At 39.4% G+C, this 20,292-nt stretch overlaps 1 protein-coding gene across 4 annotated transcripts; it reads right to left on the bottom strand.

The window, feature by feature from the left end:
• Nucleotides 1-1,489: 1,489 nt before the first annotated feature.
• On the bottom strand, nucleotides 1,490-18,504 carry LOC112892242 (protein MOR1). 4 transcript variants are annotated; one of them, XM_025959376.1, is made up of 53 exons: nucleotides 18,123-18,504; nucleotides 17,863-17,968; nucleotides 17,648-17,771; nucleotides 16,818-16,897; nucleotides 16,562-16,739; nucleotides 16,414-16,478; nucleotides 15,627-15,709; nucleotides 15,441-15,526; nucleotides 15,238-15,351; nucleotides 14,870-14,989; nucleotides 14,562-14,664; nucleotides 14,004-14,140; nucleotides 13,852-13,917; nucleotides 13,638-13,752; nucleotides 13,501-13,541; nucleotides 13,191-13,262; nucleotides 12,992-13,096; nucleotides 12,374-12,479; nucleotides 11,500-11,612; nucleotides 11,325-11,412; nucleotides 10,386-10,486; nucleotides 10,051-10,158; nucleotides 9,867-9,972; nucleotides 9,714-9,793; nucleotides 9,478-9,627; nucleotides 9,300-9,375; nucleotides 9,073-9,197; nucleotides 8,727-8,987; nucleotides 8,544-8,618; nucleotides 8,378-8,459; nucleotides 8,165-8,286; nucleotides 7,655-7,747; nucleotides 7,483-7,560; nucleotides 6,375-6,470; nucleotides 6,192-6,293; nucleotides 5,997-6,098; nucleotides 5,712-5,894; nucleotides 5,521-5,632; nucleotides 5,110-5,186; nucleotides 4,917-4,996; nucleotides 4,751-4,816; nucleotides 4,539-4,665; nucleotides 4,245-4,364; nucleotides 4,067-4,144; nucleotides 3,825-3,983; nucleotides 3,591-3,749; nucleotides 3,423-3,520; nucleotides 3,188-3,344; nucleotides 2,989-3,105; nucleotides 2,790-2,885; nucleotides 2,550-2,621; nucleotides 2,219-2,462; nucleotides 1,490-2,119 (listed from the first exon to the last, which is right to left on the bottom strand). In XM_025959376.1, exons 1-53 carry the CDS (start codon nucleotides 18,283-18,285, stop codon nucleotides 1,875-1,877), a joined length of 6,012 nt encoding a protein of 2,003 aa, XP_025815161.1. In that variant the 5' UTR covers nucleotides 18,286-18,504; the 3' UTR covers nucleotides 1,490-1,874. The 4 variants fall into 4 exon arrangements, with proteins under 4 accessions (XP_025815161.1, XP_025815162.1, XP_025815164.1 ...); XM_025959377.1 differs by having other exon boundaries at nucleotides 1,490-2,116; XM_025959379.1 differs by having other exon boundaries at nucleotides 11,346-11,412.
• Between the last annotated feature and the right edge of the window lie 1,788 nt (nucleotides 18,505-20,292).

The following is a 20,292-nucleotide window of genomic DNA, read 5'->3' as shown; positions in this document are numbered from 1 at the left end:
CGAGCACCAAGGCTCTTTGAACTTGCTGTCTCGATCCCGCTACGATCGGTATATCTCGTGAAAGCTGTAAAATTGTCCGAAAAGTTGCAGTAACGGTGTATGAATTATTGCCATTGTAAACGAAGCAAGATAGGCATATATAATATCACTACAGTTACTACCTTTTATGCTATGTGAAAGGCCCTTTGAAGTCATGGTGGATTTCTCTATTATTTGTGTCTTTCTTAGTAAACTAATTTGCACAGGCTATCAATTCAAGAGTTTTGGAGGTCATGAACACCCCAAGTTTTGTAGGACAATCAGCTTCTGACTATATACTATTGACCCCGCACCAAAAGATTCAGAGCTTCTTGTTTTTGTAGTTGGCTCTTAAGCGAGGAACGGCGAGATATCATCATGCTTGCTAAAGATTATTCTTTAGCTGCATAGTATCCTGATCCAGAACTCTGTATTTGGTTCTGCAATTTTTTTAGGATGGATGCTCTGTGTTTGGAGCTTGGGAGGTGATGTTCAAATATAGTATATCCTAAACTTTACATATAGAGATTCTGCCTAGTTTACTAGAAGACCCTGAATTTCAGAATGAAAGAGATCCAGGACGAACTATTTTCATGTAAGACGAGGAGGTACCTTTAATCATCCTGGAACAGAAGATAGAATTTCTAGTGTGTAATATATTAGATGAACCTTTTGCATACCCAAGCTAAATTCACCAATTGTTTTACTTCAAGTATTCTGTTGGTTCACACATTCCAAGTTCCTTGCAACTAACTGATTATCATCAGGCTACAACGTAACCATGCAGTAAACCAGTGATATTATAGTCGAAAGTGCCAGACGAGAAGCAAATGCTAATTGTCCATGCAATGAGAAGGAACTGTGTGTAAATTATTTATCTTGTCCGGGTTTTGTGGTTTGTGTATAGTGCAGCAGAAAGGGCGTAATAGGTAATACGATTATACAGTACTTACCTATCCTCGAATGTATAGGAATGCTAAAGTAGATGTGGCTGTGACGGCTACGTACGGTGGAAATGGGATGACTAATTAGAGAGCCTCGGGAAAGATGGGAGTTGGAGTAGATAACAGTTAAGGCGTTTTGGTTGAGCTGATCTGTAGGCTGTAGCCTTCCCGGCCTTCCGTTACTGATCAATGCTGACCTCCAACTTCTGTCAAAAAAAAAAGGTATTCAGTTCCTATATGAATCTATTTGTCACCGTCACCTCTGCTTGACATCCTGAACTAAATTTGCACCTCCTCAATTACGTGGCGACAAAATCCGGCACCACTGTGGGCACTGATTGTGAGTTATGCAATACTTTGGTCTTGCCTCCCTACAAGTTTCTTCTGAAAATTTTGTGAGCCCAGATTGTGAAATATTGATTTTAATAACCCTGGGAAAAACACGTCCAACTTTGAAATCTCAAATAATAAAGCAACTTTGAAGTCACGGTTCTGATAAAAATATATCGACGACAAAGCTAACATAATTTTCCACACCAACAAAAACATATTATTATGCATACATCATACTGTATATTTAACAAGTACATTTCGCAATTAGTTTAAAAAGCCAAATTCTATTGCTGTACACCACAGGAAAAATCAACGCAGGGCTGCAAAATGTGTCAACAGTCAATACTAATTAGCCCTTGCTGGAATAGCTACTACAAAGAAAACATCTGGCTAGCTGTCAACTAAAACGGGACCCAAAGGCTCTGCAAGAATGGGTTGACCGGGCATGGGGGTTACGAAATGTCGGCCCCAAGCCGATTAGTGCATCCGACATACCTATATCTACAAACAACAGCATCACTATGCCTCAAATTTACAATGAATTACAATGGTTGGTATTTCTGAGTACTGTTATCGTATCTATAGTGGTTCCATAGACCCACTCTTTAGCCTCTCCATCCGTGCTTGCAGCCCAGACAGAGCTCGTTCATCCATGGGCGGAATATTACTTTGTTGCTGGGGTTCACCATCCAATCGTGTTCCCCCATGGAGCATGTTACTTCCGTTCATACTTGCCAGTGGCCGAGCCTGAGCTCCATCGAAATGACCTACAGCTGCGGCTTGAATGCTTTTCATCCTTTCCCTAAGAGCATCCAATGTCCCTGCTGGTAAAGAAATAATAATTCCAACAATCAGATGGCATAAACATTGACAGCATATACAATTATGCATGCAGCTGCATTGAGGCAGTGTAGGATGGGGACCTGAGGTCTGGTATCTGTCCGTTGGTTGATCTGTAGAATGTAGTCTAGAATCATCTCCTTGGCTTCTGAAGGCCTGTTGTGTCTCACCGCTGGCATCATCTTCATTTGAATCTGGTTTGCTACCAATCGATTTTGTGTGAACAGGAGAAGGTGCAAATTTTGGAGAGGGTATTGCTGCTATTGGAGGAGGCGTGGATAATGGAAGACTAGAGGGCGTCCTTCCAGCTGCCGCATTTTTCTCCACCTGCATTAATGACAATGTAAATTCAATTGTACCTCAAACAATACTGTCAAAACAAGCGCAAACTCCACCATGACGGAGGTTTCAAACCTGAGCTAGCCCGTCTCTGATATAGGTTCTAAATGCTTCACTTGCATTCTGAAGCTGAGCAAATATGTCGACCTGAGAGTGATGGTCCATCAGGTAGGAACAGAATAGAAAACTTACATTACAAAGTTCAAAACGAAATATGCACTGTCATCAATGGAAACCAAACTAGTTCAAGAACATTTCACATGAAATAATCAAAGCAATGTTGAACATTATCTGGATGTAACCGATTGACAATACCTTTGGGTAGAGCTGGGTTATTCGATAGAGTTCATACAGACCAATTGTACATGTCTGCTTATCACCAATTTTCTTGAAGACAGCAGCAAGCTCTTGCTGTTCATACAGATCAGGAAGATAAAATAGCTAGTGAAATCACCGCATTAATATTTTTGCTTGACAAAAATGTGCGGCTAACAAAAGTTGGAGATGGTTGCACCTTCAATTGCGCGTCAGCTGAGTGAGTAGATGGGTTTGGACTGTTCGATGCAGCGTCACCCCAGTGAGTTTGTCCCATAGGTCCAGATGGTGTCAACATTCTAGCTGCTGCAAGGGTCTAGGATGACCAAACAATATGCTTAGCAAGGAAAAAAAACACTGAATGAAGCTCAAGGTAATAATGGGTTTGCATGTTCTACCTGAAGATTAAGATCAATGTATGCTAGAATTATTGGCTGAGGTTCAGCATCTATAGGAACCATTGAAAGGTGACCTTTAATTGCTGTCCCTCGAAGCTTGACAAGTTCATGCAAGACAGTTTTGACCATTCTTAATGGCTTATCATCAGCACCAGCCCTGCAGATTATATAGAGTATCTATATAAATAAAAAATCCAAAAAAATAGTTAAAAAGCTGGACAAGAAAGAGGCAGACCTTCTACGTATTTCTTCCATTCCCAGTTCTTGTAAATAAATATGAATGCTCTGAAGAATTCGATCAAGATCAACTTCATAGATTGTACTCTGAAGAACCTGAAAGATGGAATACTGACTGTCAGAAGTAATGTCCTGTAGAGATTGGGGCAAGCAAATAATCACGTACCTTTGTCAATTTAATTAAACATTTGACAACTAAGTCTGAAAACTTCTGATTCTTTACAGCAAGAGACTCTGTTGGTGTAGGCGATGGCCATCTTGAAGGGTCCAAAGGCCTCAATAAATTAATTAGCACAACAAACGAGGATGTTCTTTCAGCATTATCCTGTTGAAAACAGAACCATTGAAGAAAGCACAGATGACGAGCAAAGGAAAGCATTAAAAAAGAAATTTTATGTACCAGGATCTTAAGCATTAAAACATTTAGCGCTTTGAGTAATTGACTGCCATCATCCATAAGAGGAACTCTTTCATCTAAAAGCCAAAGAAGTAACTCCGTAATAAGGTTGTCTAGGGTACCCTCCTTCACAGCATGAGCAAGACGTTTGATCTGAAACGTCTGCCAAAATAACCAAGATTTTAGATAAACCAAATTCACCATAAGAGAACAGCAAAGGGCCAAACATAAACATGTCAACAAACCTGCATGAGTGTATTTAAAACATATTTACAAGACCTTGAAGATGCCCCAGACAGGCTAAAATTGAAGGTCTTTGGAACCTGCAAGAATTCGTGATGAAAGTAAGAAATATGAAAGAAACGTACTCCATGAAAATGAAGAGAGAGAAAATGTAACATGAATAGCACAGCAAAGACTAACCATAACTGCCAAGCATGAAACTAATCTGTCAGCTTCCTTAATTAGATCTTCAAGCACCGTGCTTTCTGGGTCAGCTGCCTGAGTTAGCTCATGGCATATGACTTTCATTCCTTCAACGGACTGCAGAAAACTAAAGGTCTCAGGCCAACGTATGTGTTTAATAAGTGAATGTAAAACTATAATGACACTAGGTTTTAAAATCTTGAAACCACTACACATCATATAAAGACAGATCAAAACAAGGCCTCAACATGATGGGCAAAAGTGACTATGGGAAATGAGCAAAAACACGACCTGCTCAGGCAAACCCAATGCAACAATCTCAAGAGCTTCACGCCAGTCTGCAGGACCAGTTGCAGCTGGCATCTGCCTAGGAACCATATGCCTATCCATATGAGCATCAGCATATCCGAAATTGTCCCTATTGACAGACAAGCATAGACAAGTTGTGTTATATGATGGTACATAAAATAAGTATGAAGAGCAAGATAAGACACCTGGAGCACCTTGAGATCATTGACCCTGCAACTGAACGGGAAAGCACTTCTCCGCTTTGTTCTGCAACGTCAGACCTACATCCACAAAATGAAAGTATGGATAATTAAAAATAAAAATAACATCAGCTTTAGAATCAGGGATAAACAACTGCATGATTCAGAAACAAAGACAAACCCATTCTCTCTAACTGAACGCCTCAAAGCTGCTCGAGCATCACCAGGCCTTCCTTCTCTCCTTTTATCCATTTCTCTAGCCTGACATACCATCAGATAGAATATGGTAAATCCTTTGGTCGTATCAAGTGGTTGTTGTAACTTTGTGCTAAAAAATAGCATAATCTGTATGTTGTTGGCTCATTGAAACAAACCTTCCATTTAAACCTATCATCGAGCATGCTTCTTTGGGCATCTGAGAGTTTTCCAACATATCGCCATACATCATCTCCTGTTTGGTCAAACATAGTAATACTTGAGACTCTTGCAAAGCAATAGTATAAAGTGTTGCAGAAGAGACAAATCCTCCTATTCAGTATACACAGTGATTTATTGCTTGTGCAAATAAACGAGCACACAACTCAAACCAGTCAAATAAATTGCCTGGGAGTATCGGTATGGAAAGCATGCAAATATTTTGATCTTGGACTGACTAAAAAGGGACCATGAAACTGCAAATTTGCAAACCAGCTAAAGGGTTCAATTGGGAATGCATCAAAAGGAGGTTATAAACACACAGTGAAATATCAGCTACTCAAAAAAGCAAGAAAAACGAGGGTGCATACCGAGGTTTTTGTAGGCAGTTGCAAGTGTATTTAGAGCAGCTTTCCTGATCTCACCATCACGCTCTGCTGTCAGTGCCGCAACAGATGGCAAGTTTTTCATCAACCCACCAACCTGCACGACAGAAACAAGTATCTGCTATAAGTAACTCAATAACATCTAACTAGCACAGGGAACGGGTAGATATTCAGACCTCAGTCCCATGATGGTCAATGAAGTATCCAACAATATCCACACATTCTATCCTCGTCCGGTTATTCTTGGAGCGGAGTCCCTCCAAAGTATAGGGGAGTAGTTTGGGAAGAGAATAAATGTTGACCATTTGCTTTATCAGCTCCCCCATTTTTTCCCTAACTTTTTCAATGTTATGACCAGACTGCAATGCAACAAGAATTTGGTCATGAAAACGAACTGTGATAACATATAATATGATATTTTTTACTAAACAATTTTTGTACAGCTGAAGGATCCACGGTACCTTCTCTATAAGGCAAGGAAGAAAAATTGCAGCTTCAGCTTCTGTTAACATGTAAGATTGGTCTTTTAGAACATCAAACAGCTCAGGAAGAAAGTCAAGGACCTACAGGTGAATGTAGAAACCGATTAGGTTAAAGTGCTGCAACAAAAGCGGAAACGGACAGCATAATTCTTAACAAGGGTGCTATGCATTTACCTTCAGCAAACATGTCGTGTTAGATTCACAAAAGCGCAAGACAAACCACCTTAATAGTATGTCAAGAAGCTCAATTACTTCTTTCCCACTTGAAGGAAGTGCCTGCACAATTGCAACAGCATCAGGAAAAAATTTCGCAGGAAGAAGCTATGTTTAATCACTTGCTATTATTCAATTTCTAACCTTTTGTAGCAATTCGATACCATCTATTTGCCTCTTAAAGTCTGAGTTCCACAATCGCAAGCTTACATCTTCTCGGAAATGCTTAAACAAATCAATCTGCACATAAAATGTTATTTCCAAGAAAATCAGCTGATATGTCCATGCAGCAGTAACCCATACCACATAAGGCAAAAGGAGGGGGAAACAGAGCAGAGTGTAAATCATGCTGACAATCAAATGCAAACGTCAATCTGAACATATCAAACACAATAAAACATTGCATTCCAACACATAAAAAAAATGTGCATCCACCAAAATTGCTTCAAAAAAACTAATATTAGCAGGATAGATGCATACTATGTTTCTCTCCGATTAATATAATTAATTATCCAACACATAAAAAAATGTGCATAGTAGGTTTCTCTCCAATTAAAATAATTAATTATCCACACAAGCAAAAAACAATCAGTAACCATGTTCGTATGATTTCTCAGTGGTCATCTGGCACCTATAACTTCAATAGAGACCAATTGTTCTCCTGGGAACCACCCAAATCAGAGTTTTAAACACCCACGCAATTCCATCATGTTTCGATATAAAGCTCATATAAACTGTATATCATACCAATCAATGAAAATCCAACTTCATTTTAAGAATTACAAACTTGAATTCTATACATTTTCAAAAATTTTAAGGGTACTGATGGTTGGTAACCAGTTAGGCGCAGGATTTTTTTCATGCTATGCCATGGAGTTAGCCTTTGCAATAACATTGTGTAGCACTAAATCACAATGCTTTAGGGCGTTGTTTCTTATGAATCTTTTATACTGATAAAAGAAGTTCAGAGCTCCACTTCTGCTACATAAGTGCACAGCATCTACTACCGTGTATGTGATCAAGATATGTACAATTGTTACCATAGGATTTTGTATGCAAGCGTGAAAGTATAACATTTACTGTACTAGCCCAGTCCTCGTTGGCTTCATTAAGAGCATTTTGCTAGATGCAACAACAGTCACAAGGAAAATGCCAGCAGAAGAGCACTATACTGGAACATTCCAAAGTAAAGGAATATAACAGGACTTAAATGTAACAATCTTTGAGTGGTTCCTTTCTACACAATACAAACCTTTAATTCATCAATCTGCTCTCGGCGCGGTTCTTCAAACTTGAATTTTCTTACCAAAACACGTCTCTCCCGCTCTTCCTGAACAAGCAGACTTGTATGAGACCAGAGCACAACCCAGATGTGTTTTTTAACTGACAACCCAGAGATGTTGCATGGCCCAATGATTGCTAACCTTGTTTGAGTCCTTTATGTTAAATAATGCCTGGGATTGTACATGATCTTGCGTAGAAACCATAGTAACGGATGCTCTTGCTGGAAGACCTCTCTGATAGTGGAGCACGATAGTTAGAAAACAGGTATCATTTTCCGGGTGCATATCAGGTGACAATTCATCCAAAAGCATTCATTCAAGTTTCAAAAAAGTTTGAAACTTGGCACATCCATAGTTCATCTTATGACATAGTTCAGATCAAACTCATTCTAGTTTAATTCATACAAAAACGACAGAGTTCGAGTGAATATGCTGGACAATCTATCTAGTGTATATTCACCCAGAATTTGTAAATTTTGTATGAATTAGACAGAATAACTTTGAACCTCAACTTTAACAATGACGTATAGTGTAAGATGAACAGTAGATGTGCCAAGTTTCATTTTTTAGAAACTTCAAAGTGCGCTTTTGAATGAATGTTCACCATTTCAAAAACTAGCACATTTTCATCGAAGCGGATAAGACACATACTTGAGAGACAGGTTTGCCCACATTAGAACCACGATCGTTAGCACCATGTTTACTGTTCTTCAAACCTGCTTTTGATGGCAAGCTCATGCTTGTTGTCACCATCTTGACAGATTCAGAAAATCCTGATGTAATGCAGCAATAACGAGTAAGAACAAAAAATTCAATGACTACAAAAAATAACTACATTGCAAAACAAGATCTGCAAGGCACCACCTTCATGTACAGTAGTCAGTTTCAACCTCTCTGCTACAATGGCCAAAGTAGGTGATGGCAGATCTTTTAGGTTCCTTCCAACCTACCCAAACAATAAATTCAGTTGGAGAAAGCACCAGCATTAAAAGAAATGATGGATTAAAAGGAACAGGCAGATGAACCATACCACTTCTTGGCCACAGATTTTGAGAATTTCATTCATAAAGGATTCAGCAGCTTTACGGACTTCAGAAGATTTATCCTTTTCAAAAGAAGGGTATATAATTATATATTTCCATTGAACAACAACATTACTATAAAAGTATAGATCAAGCGAACACTAATCAAAAGATCCGTTGCAACTTGGTACCATCAAAGAAGATGCTGAGGGCTTCAACAAAGGCAAAGCCTCAGATGGATCGCCCATTTTTGAAACATGCTTAGATAACCAATCAAAAAGATCTTTTCGCCCTTCTGAGCCTGTTTTCTGATCACCCAAAGTCACAATAATATATGGAACCATCTTGTCAAGTTGGGCAGCAGCAACCCATGAATCTAGAGCAGTCAATGTGCACTCTCGCATGTGTTTCTTATTGTCACCAAGGCACTTCAGCACATCTGCCAAAATACCCTTCATAACAAACAGTTCTCAGTTATTGTAACGGCCAAATTATGCATGCAGAAGTACAGAGATAACATGAGAGTTAGTTCCAAACCTTGCTTGATTTTTCAACAGAAGGGCCCATAGCATATGCCAGGCCACCAATGGTGGACAAGGTTGCCATTACTAAATTTTTGTTGCTGTCATAAAGACGGCCTCTAAGCGCAGTGAACAGCTCAACTGCAGTGATAAGATGGCCAAGACAATTTAGTACAAGTTAGGTGAACATAACTCAACAGATACACATTCAATAGTTGATTGAGATAAATATAAATGGTGGACCTGTTCCTGTAGGCTGGATGCGTTTATGGGCCTCCTCCATAATTTTGTTGACTGCATCAATGGACTCCAGCCGTACCTGCCAATTCGCATAAGTATAATATAAAATATCACAATGAAATGCTAGACAACTTAGAGGAATCAAATAACTCAAAAGAGAAACAAGATAAGTGCCCAATACCTTCCAGTCAGGACTGCCCAAATTTTTTAGTAAAGTAGGTGTTATCTTAGCACTAATGTCTTCCCGTGGCAGCCCATCAGACGAGCCAGCAGATGTAGAAGATGAAGTATCCATAACTCTTACTGTTCTCTTCGGAGCAACAGTTGCACCCTATGAATTAAACCAAATTGGTGTCAATGAAAATCGAAGTCACAAAAAGGACACATTTTCCAAACAGTAACTGAGACACAGCATACCTCAAAAGGATTTTTCTCATATTCAGCATCCAGGGCACTTAGAAGTGCAGGTTTGACATCACTTAAAAAGCCCTTGATGTCTGCAGGAAGGTTTATTTTAAAAACATGATCTGGAAATATTAACATGATGAAATTCAAGAACAATAAGATGACCTGGTCCCACGAACTTATGTAGCATCCCAATTAGTTTTATAGTTGCATTTCTTGTTGCAGCAGCACTAGATTGAAGACCGATGTCTTTGCAAAAATCAATCATGTCCTGGAACAACAAAGACAACTAAGACCAAGAGTGTGGTAAATCTGCAAGTATAGCGCAAACATGTAGAGGAAAGTGCACCTTTAGCTTCAAATTAGAAATCCCAAAGTCTTCTACAGCAGAGACCATCCAAAGAATACCCTCACTAAGAACCTTGGGATTCTTATGCTCCTTCATTATTTTGTATAGCTACAATAAAAATAATACATATAATTATAGTGGTTGTCAAACACCATCCAAGTAGGGGCTTCGGTGCATTCAAACAAAGCACAGAAAAAAATTGAAAAAGACATTCTACAATGCATGCATTGTATATATTCAAGGTCAGTGTAACAACCTCCGCAAATTGAATTAATTCAAAAATGTATAGGAGCTTTTGAACAAAAAAATAAGAATAGTGTAATGTTATCTCTTACCCTGTCAAACACAAATCCTGGACCTACAGCCTCACAAAAGGCAGTGAGACATTTCATTGCATGGGCCCGTGTTTTAATATCAGCAACCCTTTCACTTATGCCTGAGAGAAAACAGCAATTCAGGAAGTTAACAATTTTACAAAAATCAACACTCTATGACACATGACCAAAAAAATAAAAGTGCAATATAAATTGAAAAAAAATGATCAATAGATCAGTAACAACGAAGGGTATATGGAACCAAAGATAGTGCATCTTATATGCTGCGCAAACAATACAAGAACCCCTAAGTTATATGTGAACATTAACAAAAAAAACTGCACAAAAGATTCACGGATGTAGCTACATGTTGCATTAGCTCTGAATAAACCATCCCTCTAATATTACAGTAAATCCATAAATAGAATTACATTAAGGAAGCCCCATTGACTGTTTGATAAGTAATGGTTTAGAATAGAAATCAAGATGTGCTGAAATTAAATTCCTTCAGATATCCTTTTCCAACATCTCTTGGGATTTAACTTCAAATTGTAGTTCAAATAAAAAGGCATGTAACATCTGATGTGGGTATTTAATTTTGAATTCACACATTGATTTTGAGAAGCTGCCAGAGAGCTAAAGGGGAATACTATGACCTATGTCAAGTGAGCAGCTGAAGCATCTATTCAGTGATCCTAAGACTTCATAAATAAGGTCTTAAGCCTCAATGTAAAGTCCATAGCCAGTATTTATAAGCCCACCAGCAAAACTAGAGAAGGAAATAAACTTAAGGGTCAACCAGCAGTGACATCATGATTCACAGCGGCACCAAGCTTACAAACTTGTAGTTTCAAGGTGTTGACAGGTTCTAAGCCTAGGTGGGCAGTGGGCTCATGCTCTGACAAAGTCAAACTCAATCTCAATTTTAGGTAAGTACTGGAGAAGAAGAGGAGCTCATACCAAGAAGGCATAGAACCATACATCGCTTTGGAAATTTATTTACAGTCGAGGCAATATGGGTGATGACCTCTATAACTTGTTGTTGAACCTGTTTCATTCAAAACTTACATGAAATTACTTCCTTAACGAAGGGATATTTCACACAACGAAAAAATAGTTAGCAAGCAGTAGCTACCTGGACGTTCTTTTCACTCCAACCAGGCACAGCACACAACAAACGAATCAGAAGTTCAGCAGACTTATCAAGTTCTGTGAGACTTTCCACCTCCTGCTTGAGCATGCCAATTGCTGCGACACATAACGTTACCGTAGATATAAGAAGGTTGAACATAAAATAGGAGCAACTTTATTTCCAGAAATGAAGGGGTGAAACATAGCTGACAGACGAATCAAAATGTGTCAGCAAAATTTCTCCAGTTTTAAATTTAGAACCAGCAGGAGAATAGCGCATTCTAGTAAGCTGATAAAAACAGTTACCAGATACAGAATCGAGTTGACAGGAAAACAAATGCATGCACCTAATGTTATAGTCTCACTGCAGATGTTAGAAGCTTTAAGCTTCAGAAGAGAAAATAGAAGCAACTTTTATTTCCAGAAAGACAGGAACGAAACAAAGGTGGCAGCCAAATCAAACTGTGTTACAAGATTTCTCTGTTTTTTTGGTTGTTTCAAACAAGCAGGGGAATTGTGTCATTCTACTAAGCTGATGAGCAAACAAAAGAAAAGAACATTACTACACATTACTACATTTACTAGGAAGAAAACAATCGCATGCACCTTACCACCCTTGCAAGGATATTGGCTCCACACACACGCACACTCCTGACTCAAACAAGATATCCTCATTCAAGATGAGCAAACAAACGAACAGATGGGGCATAAAAGAACAACAATAGTTGGGCTAGGCCAGAGATGAAAACCAACAAAGGGCACAGAAAAGGGATATGAGATTTAAAAGGGAAAGAAGAAATGATTCAAGTTAATCCTTCCAAATGAAACAAATTTTTTTAAAAAAACTATAGGATAGGCAACACAAGTTTAACAGTAACCTTCAAGGCGCTCTTTCCAGACGGTGCTCTTCAATTGGGAAATTGTCTCAGCTTTCACAATGGAGCTTATCCTCTCTTCTATTTCCTCCAAACTCATCTCAGTCGGCTGCAAAAAAAAAAATGAGCTGTGTATACTATCTACATCTATTAGTTCCATCCATTGTTTGAGAAAAAATCCAACACCAATAGACTTAAATCCATTGTTCTAGTATCTTTGGGCCAAAATAAACTACTCCCCCAGTTCAAAATGTTTGTTTTTTTATCCACTTTTACCATCTTCAAAATACTTGTTCTAAACCTTCTAGGCAACTTCAGTCTATTTTTTTCCAGTACTAACCTTATTTGCATTATTAAAAACTTTTTGCGTCATGCATGCGAACATTAGAGAAGATAAATTGAGGGCAAGATGATAAATGTGTCTATCCCTGTAGCAGTTCCCAACTTTAAAACATGTATTGTGGATCAAAGGAAAGGACTGCTAAAAATTTCCAGGAAAAAAATGACCAAATGCTAGTTCTAAACTAACAAGCTAGGTTTCTTTCAGTAAAGGCATAATTATACACATCATGAAAGGCATATCATAACATGGAAATGGTTGGATTCCGTCAAACAAATCACCTCAACATCCTCAATCTCAGGAGCAGCTGATGTCTTTGACTGTGATCCACCATCTGTCTTTTTTGCTGCAGTGGATTTTGATGTTCCAGATTTCTTAGTAGCAGCCTGGAAATAAGAAAACAATCCCCCACATAAGAAAATGGTGCACAAATTCAAAGACTAGAAACTCACACATCACTATATATCCAACGAAACCGACCGCTGCTTGGACAGGCTTCTTTCCACTAAGCATGCTTGCAGCAGATCTCTTCATTGACAAGCTATCCGCAGCCTATAAACAGAAAAACCGTGCTTCAGTTGTCCGACATTTGATTGACAGAACAGGTCATGAATAAACATTATTCTGCTAAACGAGGTTGATAACAACCAGTGATCGTTAATCAACCAACTTGAAAGCATTTTTAAGAATTCCCCACAGGAACTTTAAATAGGCACTTGGGAGAGGGATGCTGACAGATTGTAACATCTTCTAATTATAAATATTGATTTTAGAAGATCAACAAGCATACCCCGCGAGCAGATGTGGCAGCTCCTGAAGTTGTGATAGGCGCTGGAAAAATGAAGTTTGTACAGAAATTAATCCAAAATAGAGTAATTCGATCCATTTAGAAAAAAGTAAAACTACAAAACCAAAAGCAAATCTAACCTGTCCCTGAACTCAAAATAGTCTCACTGGCAGAACCAATCATATCTGAAAGTTTCTTTTTCCTCACATCATCTAATTTCTCCAGCGATCGTTCCAAGGGTTTCATACCAACCATCTATACAGACAGTAAAAGTAGCACAACGTCCAGACTTTAGAGCTATGTCTTGATATATATAATTAAGTAAAGAGAAAGACAAGCTCTGAAAAAGGAAACCTTGGCAATGGCAGTCAAGACAGAAAATGAGGCATCTCGTACTTCCGGTGTACCATCATTCAAGCACTAAATATCAATGAAATACAGATCAGTGCAAATACACAACAGCAAATAAGAAGACCTATCACTGGCAGTATGATGCTGTTACTCACCTCCATGCAAATAGGAACATATTCCTTGTGCAACTTTAGTACAGTTGCTTTATTGCTTGTTTCAATGCAAAATGCAACCCATGTCAGTGTTAAGGAACGAACAAGAGGGACCTTATTTTTTACAGCCACCCGAACATCTGCATCATCAAAAGAAAGTATTTTTCTTATTCAGATTTGGATCCAAGCTGAAAGGTAGTCTTGGGATTGAAAATTTATATTATTTTTTTCCCTAGTTTCACTAGCTTACCATTGATATTACCTATTGAGTAGATTATATTTAAAAAAATAGCTTACAAAAGGTCAGCATCCAAAAGTTACCAGTCATCGAAATTGCAAATCGGATTTCAACAAAGCAATGACACAGTTTTGGGAACTTAAATGCATAATTCTCAGGTTCAGGGAACGAGTGTAGAAATCTAGGGACCTGTGGTGCATTTTAGTGAAACAAATGTGATTACACAACAAAATGCTGTCAGACTGAAAAATAATCACAACAACAATGAAAATATGTTACAGACATAAACATGGGAAATAGATTCTGCCAGAAAAATTACAAACCTTCAATCACATCAATAAGTGTAAAACAGCCAGATTTGTGCAGCGCTTGAAGCGTTTGAGATAGTGCTTCCGTCATTGTTGGCTTTTTTTCTTTCAATTTTTCCTGTTTAACAGAACCATCAGGACAAACGGAAATATAAAAGCTTCAATGGACACCCAACATGTAATATTTTTCCTTTTTAACAGAATCATCAGGACAAACGGAAAATAAATATGCTTACTATTAAGAAACACACAACATATTAAAAACAACAAAACAATTTAGTGGCAGTGTACAGTTAAGGAAAAAGTAATATAATATTTCTTACAAGCAAAACTGGAAGAAGCATCCGTGCATTTCCAGAAAAATGGGCTCTTAAACCTCTAGCTAAATTCCCTATTGCCTGAGTAGCTTCCACTGAGACAGCCAAATTAACATCTGTGATGAGCTGCAGTGCCCAAAAAAAAACACCATAGGTAAGAATGCAATAAGAAAATATTGGATACAATAGCACTTAACACTAGATCAAACTGCTAGTTTCTGTGCCAATACGATCCCGCAATTAATCATAAGACTTCAAAAGGAAAACAATAACAAACTTCCAAAGATGGTAGGTGAATATTTGGATAATTAAGATATGACAAGGAGTTAGAAGATCACACATTGCAGGTGAAAAAACAATCTCAGAGATTTAACCTTCTTCAGTGTCCGGCAGATTTCATGAAAATCACCAGGAGCAATTTTTTTGGCCGAAGCAAGCTTAGTTAACTCCGCCACAGCATCCCTTCTCTCTGACCATTTAGTCGCTTTCTGGTAACAAACATCATAAACAAAATAACAAAGACTTCTTTTCATACGATGACATGACCAATAGATAGTGCATTCAAAACATCACATACCACACCATCCCAGAATCCAGATTTTTCTAGTGGGGTTAAAATGTCTACAGGATCAACAAGGTCATATTCATCGATCTCCATGGGGACTGAAAAGAAGAATTGTGTAAGTATTCACATCTTAAATTTAAACAGACTATCAACAACATATAGGAAACTAGCGCATAAATGATTTTTAGAAGAACACACCATCTGCCACAGCCTCTTCAGAAGTGTTAGCCCCAGTTGTCTCCGCCACAGCCTCCTCCTCAAGCTCCTTTTCTTGTTCGGATCTAGAACAAAATGTCAAATCACCATTTTCAATTCATCATGAAACAAGACAAAGAAACAACATATTCATAGTCTACTGCATTAAAATTGTGAATATTGAATAGGTGATTTCCAACAGATCTACAGCAGTTCAACAGTACAATCCACACAGTTCTTATGACCCATATATTACATATAGTATATCACATGAATTACCCAGTACATACAAAAGAAGCAAATACAACTAAAAAATTTGTTATGGCCCAAAAACTAGCATGCTTCACCCATTCCCAAAAAAAAAATAGAAGCAAGATAAGCTGTACATGTTCTTCAAAATTTTCCCACTACACAACCCAATGATAGCTCTCTCTAAGTCACATATATGGGAGAGAAACATGTAATGGCTAAATCAATGAACTGAAAATTCATCATCAAGGGCTTACTTCTTTAAGATTTAAATTTTTGAGTTAAAATACACAGATGCCAGTAAAACAATGTGATATCATAAATGAGATTAACACACAACGGATTAACACACAAGCTGCAGGCTATCTACCGACTCACAAAGCAAGCAACGACATTCAAATATAAATAGCACTACAAATAACTTTTTAATCTGGCATTTCAAATGGTTGTGTAGAATTGTAGTCCTATAATCTGAACCCTGATTATACCAGAAGTATTTTTCATTACGAATGGCATAATTATTATATTATTGAAAGGATACCTTATTTTTCGAGTTGGCTTAGCAATTCCCGAGACGTTTGCCAATTCTGCTTCCAACTCCTTTTTCTGCAAACACAAAGAAGCTTTGTCACATTATAGGGTAATGGAACACGTTGATCATGCATGTTGCACTTTTAAGAATAACGCACCATAGTATCTCTCATCTTCTCAAATAAAATAGACTTTACAGGCTCTTTGCCAATCCACCGACAAAGCTCTAGTGTCAAACCCTTAGAAGAAGCCCGGACATTCTGGTCTGGATGATCAAACAGCTCAGGAAGCATCTTCAGAATCTTTTTGGGTGGCACTACCTTAGTTCCAAATTCACTGGTAGAGGAAAGATGTTTGTAAGATTTGATGAAATCCTGTCAAAACAGGGAGCCAGAGGACCAGCTAGAGACTTACCTGATTGCTTGAAACATCACATCAATTGCAGGTACAACTGCTTTAGCCACTTTGTTCTTCACAGCCTTCTCCATGGATTCCTGATAGCACAGCCACATGAAGTTTGCTTGAGCATGTTATCATGCTATACATAGTTACAAGAGGGAACATGATACTAAAACAGGTGAGAAAATCTTTAGATGGTTTGGACTCTGAGTGAGAAGATATAAAACAAAACAAATATGAACAGCTTTAGTTTCACAAGGCTCGTGGGGGCAGAGCTTGGTTACAAATGGTGCGAACAAAAATATGGAACTGAAAATTAGTGCAACCAGTTTATCATCACCATCAATCAAATGGACACGTGTTTCCCAGATGCTAGCTCAGGAAGAACACTCATGTAGTAGCTAAACTATTTTTAATGATAGCAATAAACTTGTTGCATGCTTTTGCAGGATTCCCATGACCACAATGAAAATAGAATGGCAAATAAGGGAAATGGTTGTTTCATGCGTCCCACATTTATTGATGCAATGATGCCTCTAGCCAATTGCCAATTTGACCAACTATTTGCTAAGTGAAAATGAAAACCATCTGTTGAGAGGAATGCAGCACACAACCTTATGTCAATAGCTTAGCATTTGTAACAATATTTCATCAGCCATTGTCAAACTGACAAAAATACCTGCAACTATACTGAACAATACACCTACACAACTTCTGAAATATGTTGTCAAAACCAAGTGATCAAATAACACCATAACGTAGTGAGTGCATTACTGTACATATATTTCATTGATTTCTCTCATAAGTCACAACTATAACTTTCAGGGGGTTGATGAACAACTTACAAGGAAGACCTCTGCAGCCTCCAGTTCCACCCATAGGAGGAATGCAGCTTGAGCCTTCTCCACAGTCTTCGGTCGGCCAGTGAGGCACTTGGCCACGATCGCATCACAAACCTCCTTGGCATATCTGGGATAAGCCAACTCCATAAATCATTGCAGATGATAAATAATCAGAAGCATAACGTGAAATGACTCAGCACCTAAGGGCGCACACACACCTTGAAGCGTCGGCATCAGCAGCTCGCTGGAATGCGAGAAGGGCGTCCAGCGCCTTCTCCTGCACCGGCGCATTGGAATCAGCCACCGTCTTCTTAAACAATGGCCCTAACCACCACAGCGGACCAATAAAACACTGGACATCAGATCTAGCGCCGAAAAAAACTCTTTTCATATCGCCAAAGGGAACGCACGAATCGCGCATGGTGCAGATCCGAGCGAGAAATGGGGCGGATCGGGAAGCGCAAGGAGGGTGTCTCACCGAACTCGCGGAGGCGGGCGTCCTTGGGGTCGGTGATCGAGTCACAGAGGGCGGCGAGGTCGATGTTCGCGTCATTCCTCACCTTCCAGTTCTTATGCTGCAGCCGCTCGTCCCACGGCAGCTTCTTCGCCTCCTTGAGGAGCTTCTCGTCCTCCGTCGACATGGCCGGCCACCGCCGCCGCCGCGGGCCGGCTCCGCCGAACGAGAGGCCCTAGAGACCCACGCGCTCTACAGCGGCCGCCTAGGGTTTCGAATTCGGATGGCGGCGTTCGACGGGAGTTTGGATCGGTGGGGGTGGGGGAAGAGAGAGATGAGGGGAGATAAAAAGGCAAAATAATTTTTGGGGGTCGGGAAATGGTAACGGAAAATGGAGGGAGTTTGGAGTCGCGTCACTCGTCAGGTCAGGAGCGGAGCGTCACCTTTGTTCGCTCGGTTCGCACGGGTGCGGAGCCGGTAGGTTCCCCGTCGGGGTCGGGGCCTAGGCGTACGGGGACGAGGTACCCATACAGTCACTTTCCGGTGGGCCAGGTGGTGGGGTCCATGCGCCGCTGAATGTGTTATTGGATGGCTTGGTGGTGAGCACCCGTTTGCAACGGAGGGGAGTGGGACGGTGTCGGTCCGGTCGGGGGTTTTGAAAGATTTTGAATTTCCTGGGAAGACGGGGATGGACTTTGAGGCCACGTGTACGGATGATATTAAGTGTGTGCATCAAGGATGATGAAGCTAGATGTTGGTTTTTTTTCTTTTCCTGAGCACTATCCAGCTCGTATCAAAAAATATATCATATACGTGAACTCAGTGCATCTCGGTCGATCCGAATTTAAATCATCGATTTTTTTCAAGATCTATTTTAGCAATTTACAGTTATTCTCTCAATGATAATCAATATGTCCATTGACAATGAAGTGCATGCGATGACTTCGTCAACCTCAAAATGTACCGGTACAATCTACTCATACATGTAGATATTGTGCACATGCATTCGTAGGTGTAGGTATATTGTTAGATGATATTGGATGTGTTTGGAGATGCCCATTGACTGCGCTGTTTAACGCTGGATATTGGTATGTCCGGACGTGACCCTTGGCGCAAAGATACAAAAATCATGCCCACATGTGGTCAAATCGTCCTCCAATATTTAGCCGGTCAACATCTTGCTAGGGCGAGTTGGCGCCATCGTTCAAAGAAATGAGCTCATTACCCTTTATGCTCGAAGGATCTTCTAACTTACAACTATAGTAGCCTTCTACTAGTTCACAATTAGCTCTATCTGGAAAGGAAAGATAATTTTATGCTTTGCAACGATCACTCGTATGAAAGGATGACCGTCTTGAGTATGTTTTCAAGTTAAACCCAAAGTTTGATGAGCTAACAATAATGGTTTAAAATGTAGCTAAAAATCTACAATCAAAAGAACCCACATTATTTCTAGAGAAAATGATGAGGGTGAGTACAAGGGCAGCGTATGGAGGAATGAAAGAGATGGAGAAATAGGTATAACGTTTCTCCCTGTTTACAAAATGATGTCGGTTGTCCACTTTCTTTATGTTAATATTGGTTTCTTTTCGTGCATGTATCTTTGATCTCCAGTTGACCGAGTCCTTATTATGTGTGTTTTTGCTCATGTTACTTTTTTACTTGTTATTGAAATATATTTTAATTTTCTGCAAGATACGTAGCTCTCGTAGTGATTGATGGTAACTGAAATAGAGAATATGTGAGGTAAATATTTAAAAAAAAAACTAGAGCAGGAGCACTGCCATGTCATATAAGAAGAGGAGAATACCAAAGTCTAACAATGTTGTGATTATATAAAAGATAATTAAACTCAAGACTCTTAGTTCTACTTAACATAGAAACTAGGATACAAGCGGGGCACCACAGGCCCAAGTGCGTAACTGCACTTCCTCCTTGATGAGATGCAGCACCATCCTCTCCTTCCACAGATTCCAAGCTGTGTACATTAGCAGGGCTGCCATCTTCCTTCTCTCCCGCTTTTGGTTGCTGCGTGGTTGCTTTGCACCACCGGTCCTCAATCGATATCCCCTGGGTTGGGACAGACATCAAGCCATCCGACCAATTGCTGACCATCCCCCAAACTTCCACGGCAAAAGGGCAATGTAAGCACAAGTCCGTTGCTGTTTCTGGATGGTTTGAACACAATGAGCAA

This window comes from Panicum hallii, chromosome 5 (genome assembly GCF_002211085.1).
Source record: "Panicum hallii strain FIL2 chromosome 5, PHallii_v3.1, whole genome shotgun sequence".
In the NCBI taxonomy this organism is placed as follows: domain Eukaryota; kingdom Viridiplantae; phylum Streptophyta; class Magnoliopsida; order Poales; family Poaceae; genus Panicum; species Panicum hallii.
The sequence above is the reverse complement of the archived record's forward strand: the minus strand, read 5'-3'. Positions and strand labels throughout refer to the sequence as shown.

Bases quoted from the DNA above. Each gene is read 5' to 3' on its own strand.
- LOC112892242 (XM_025959376.1), bottom strand. From the start codon at position 18,285: ATGTCGACGGAGGACGAGAAGCTCCTCAAGGAGGCGAAGAAGCTGCCG. The intron at 6,471-7,482 runs GTTTGTATTGTG...TTTTATGTGCAG, and splicing joins AGCAGATTGATGAATTAAAG to ATTGATTTGTTTAAGCATTT. The intron at 4,145-4,244 runs GTTAGTCTTTGC...GAATTCTTGCAG, and splicing joins TTTCATGCTTGGCAGTTATG to GTTCCAAAGACCTTCAATTT.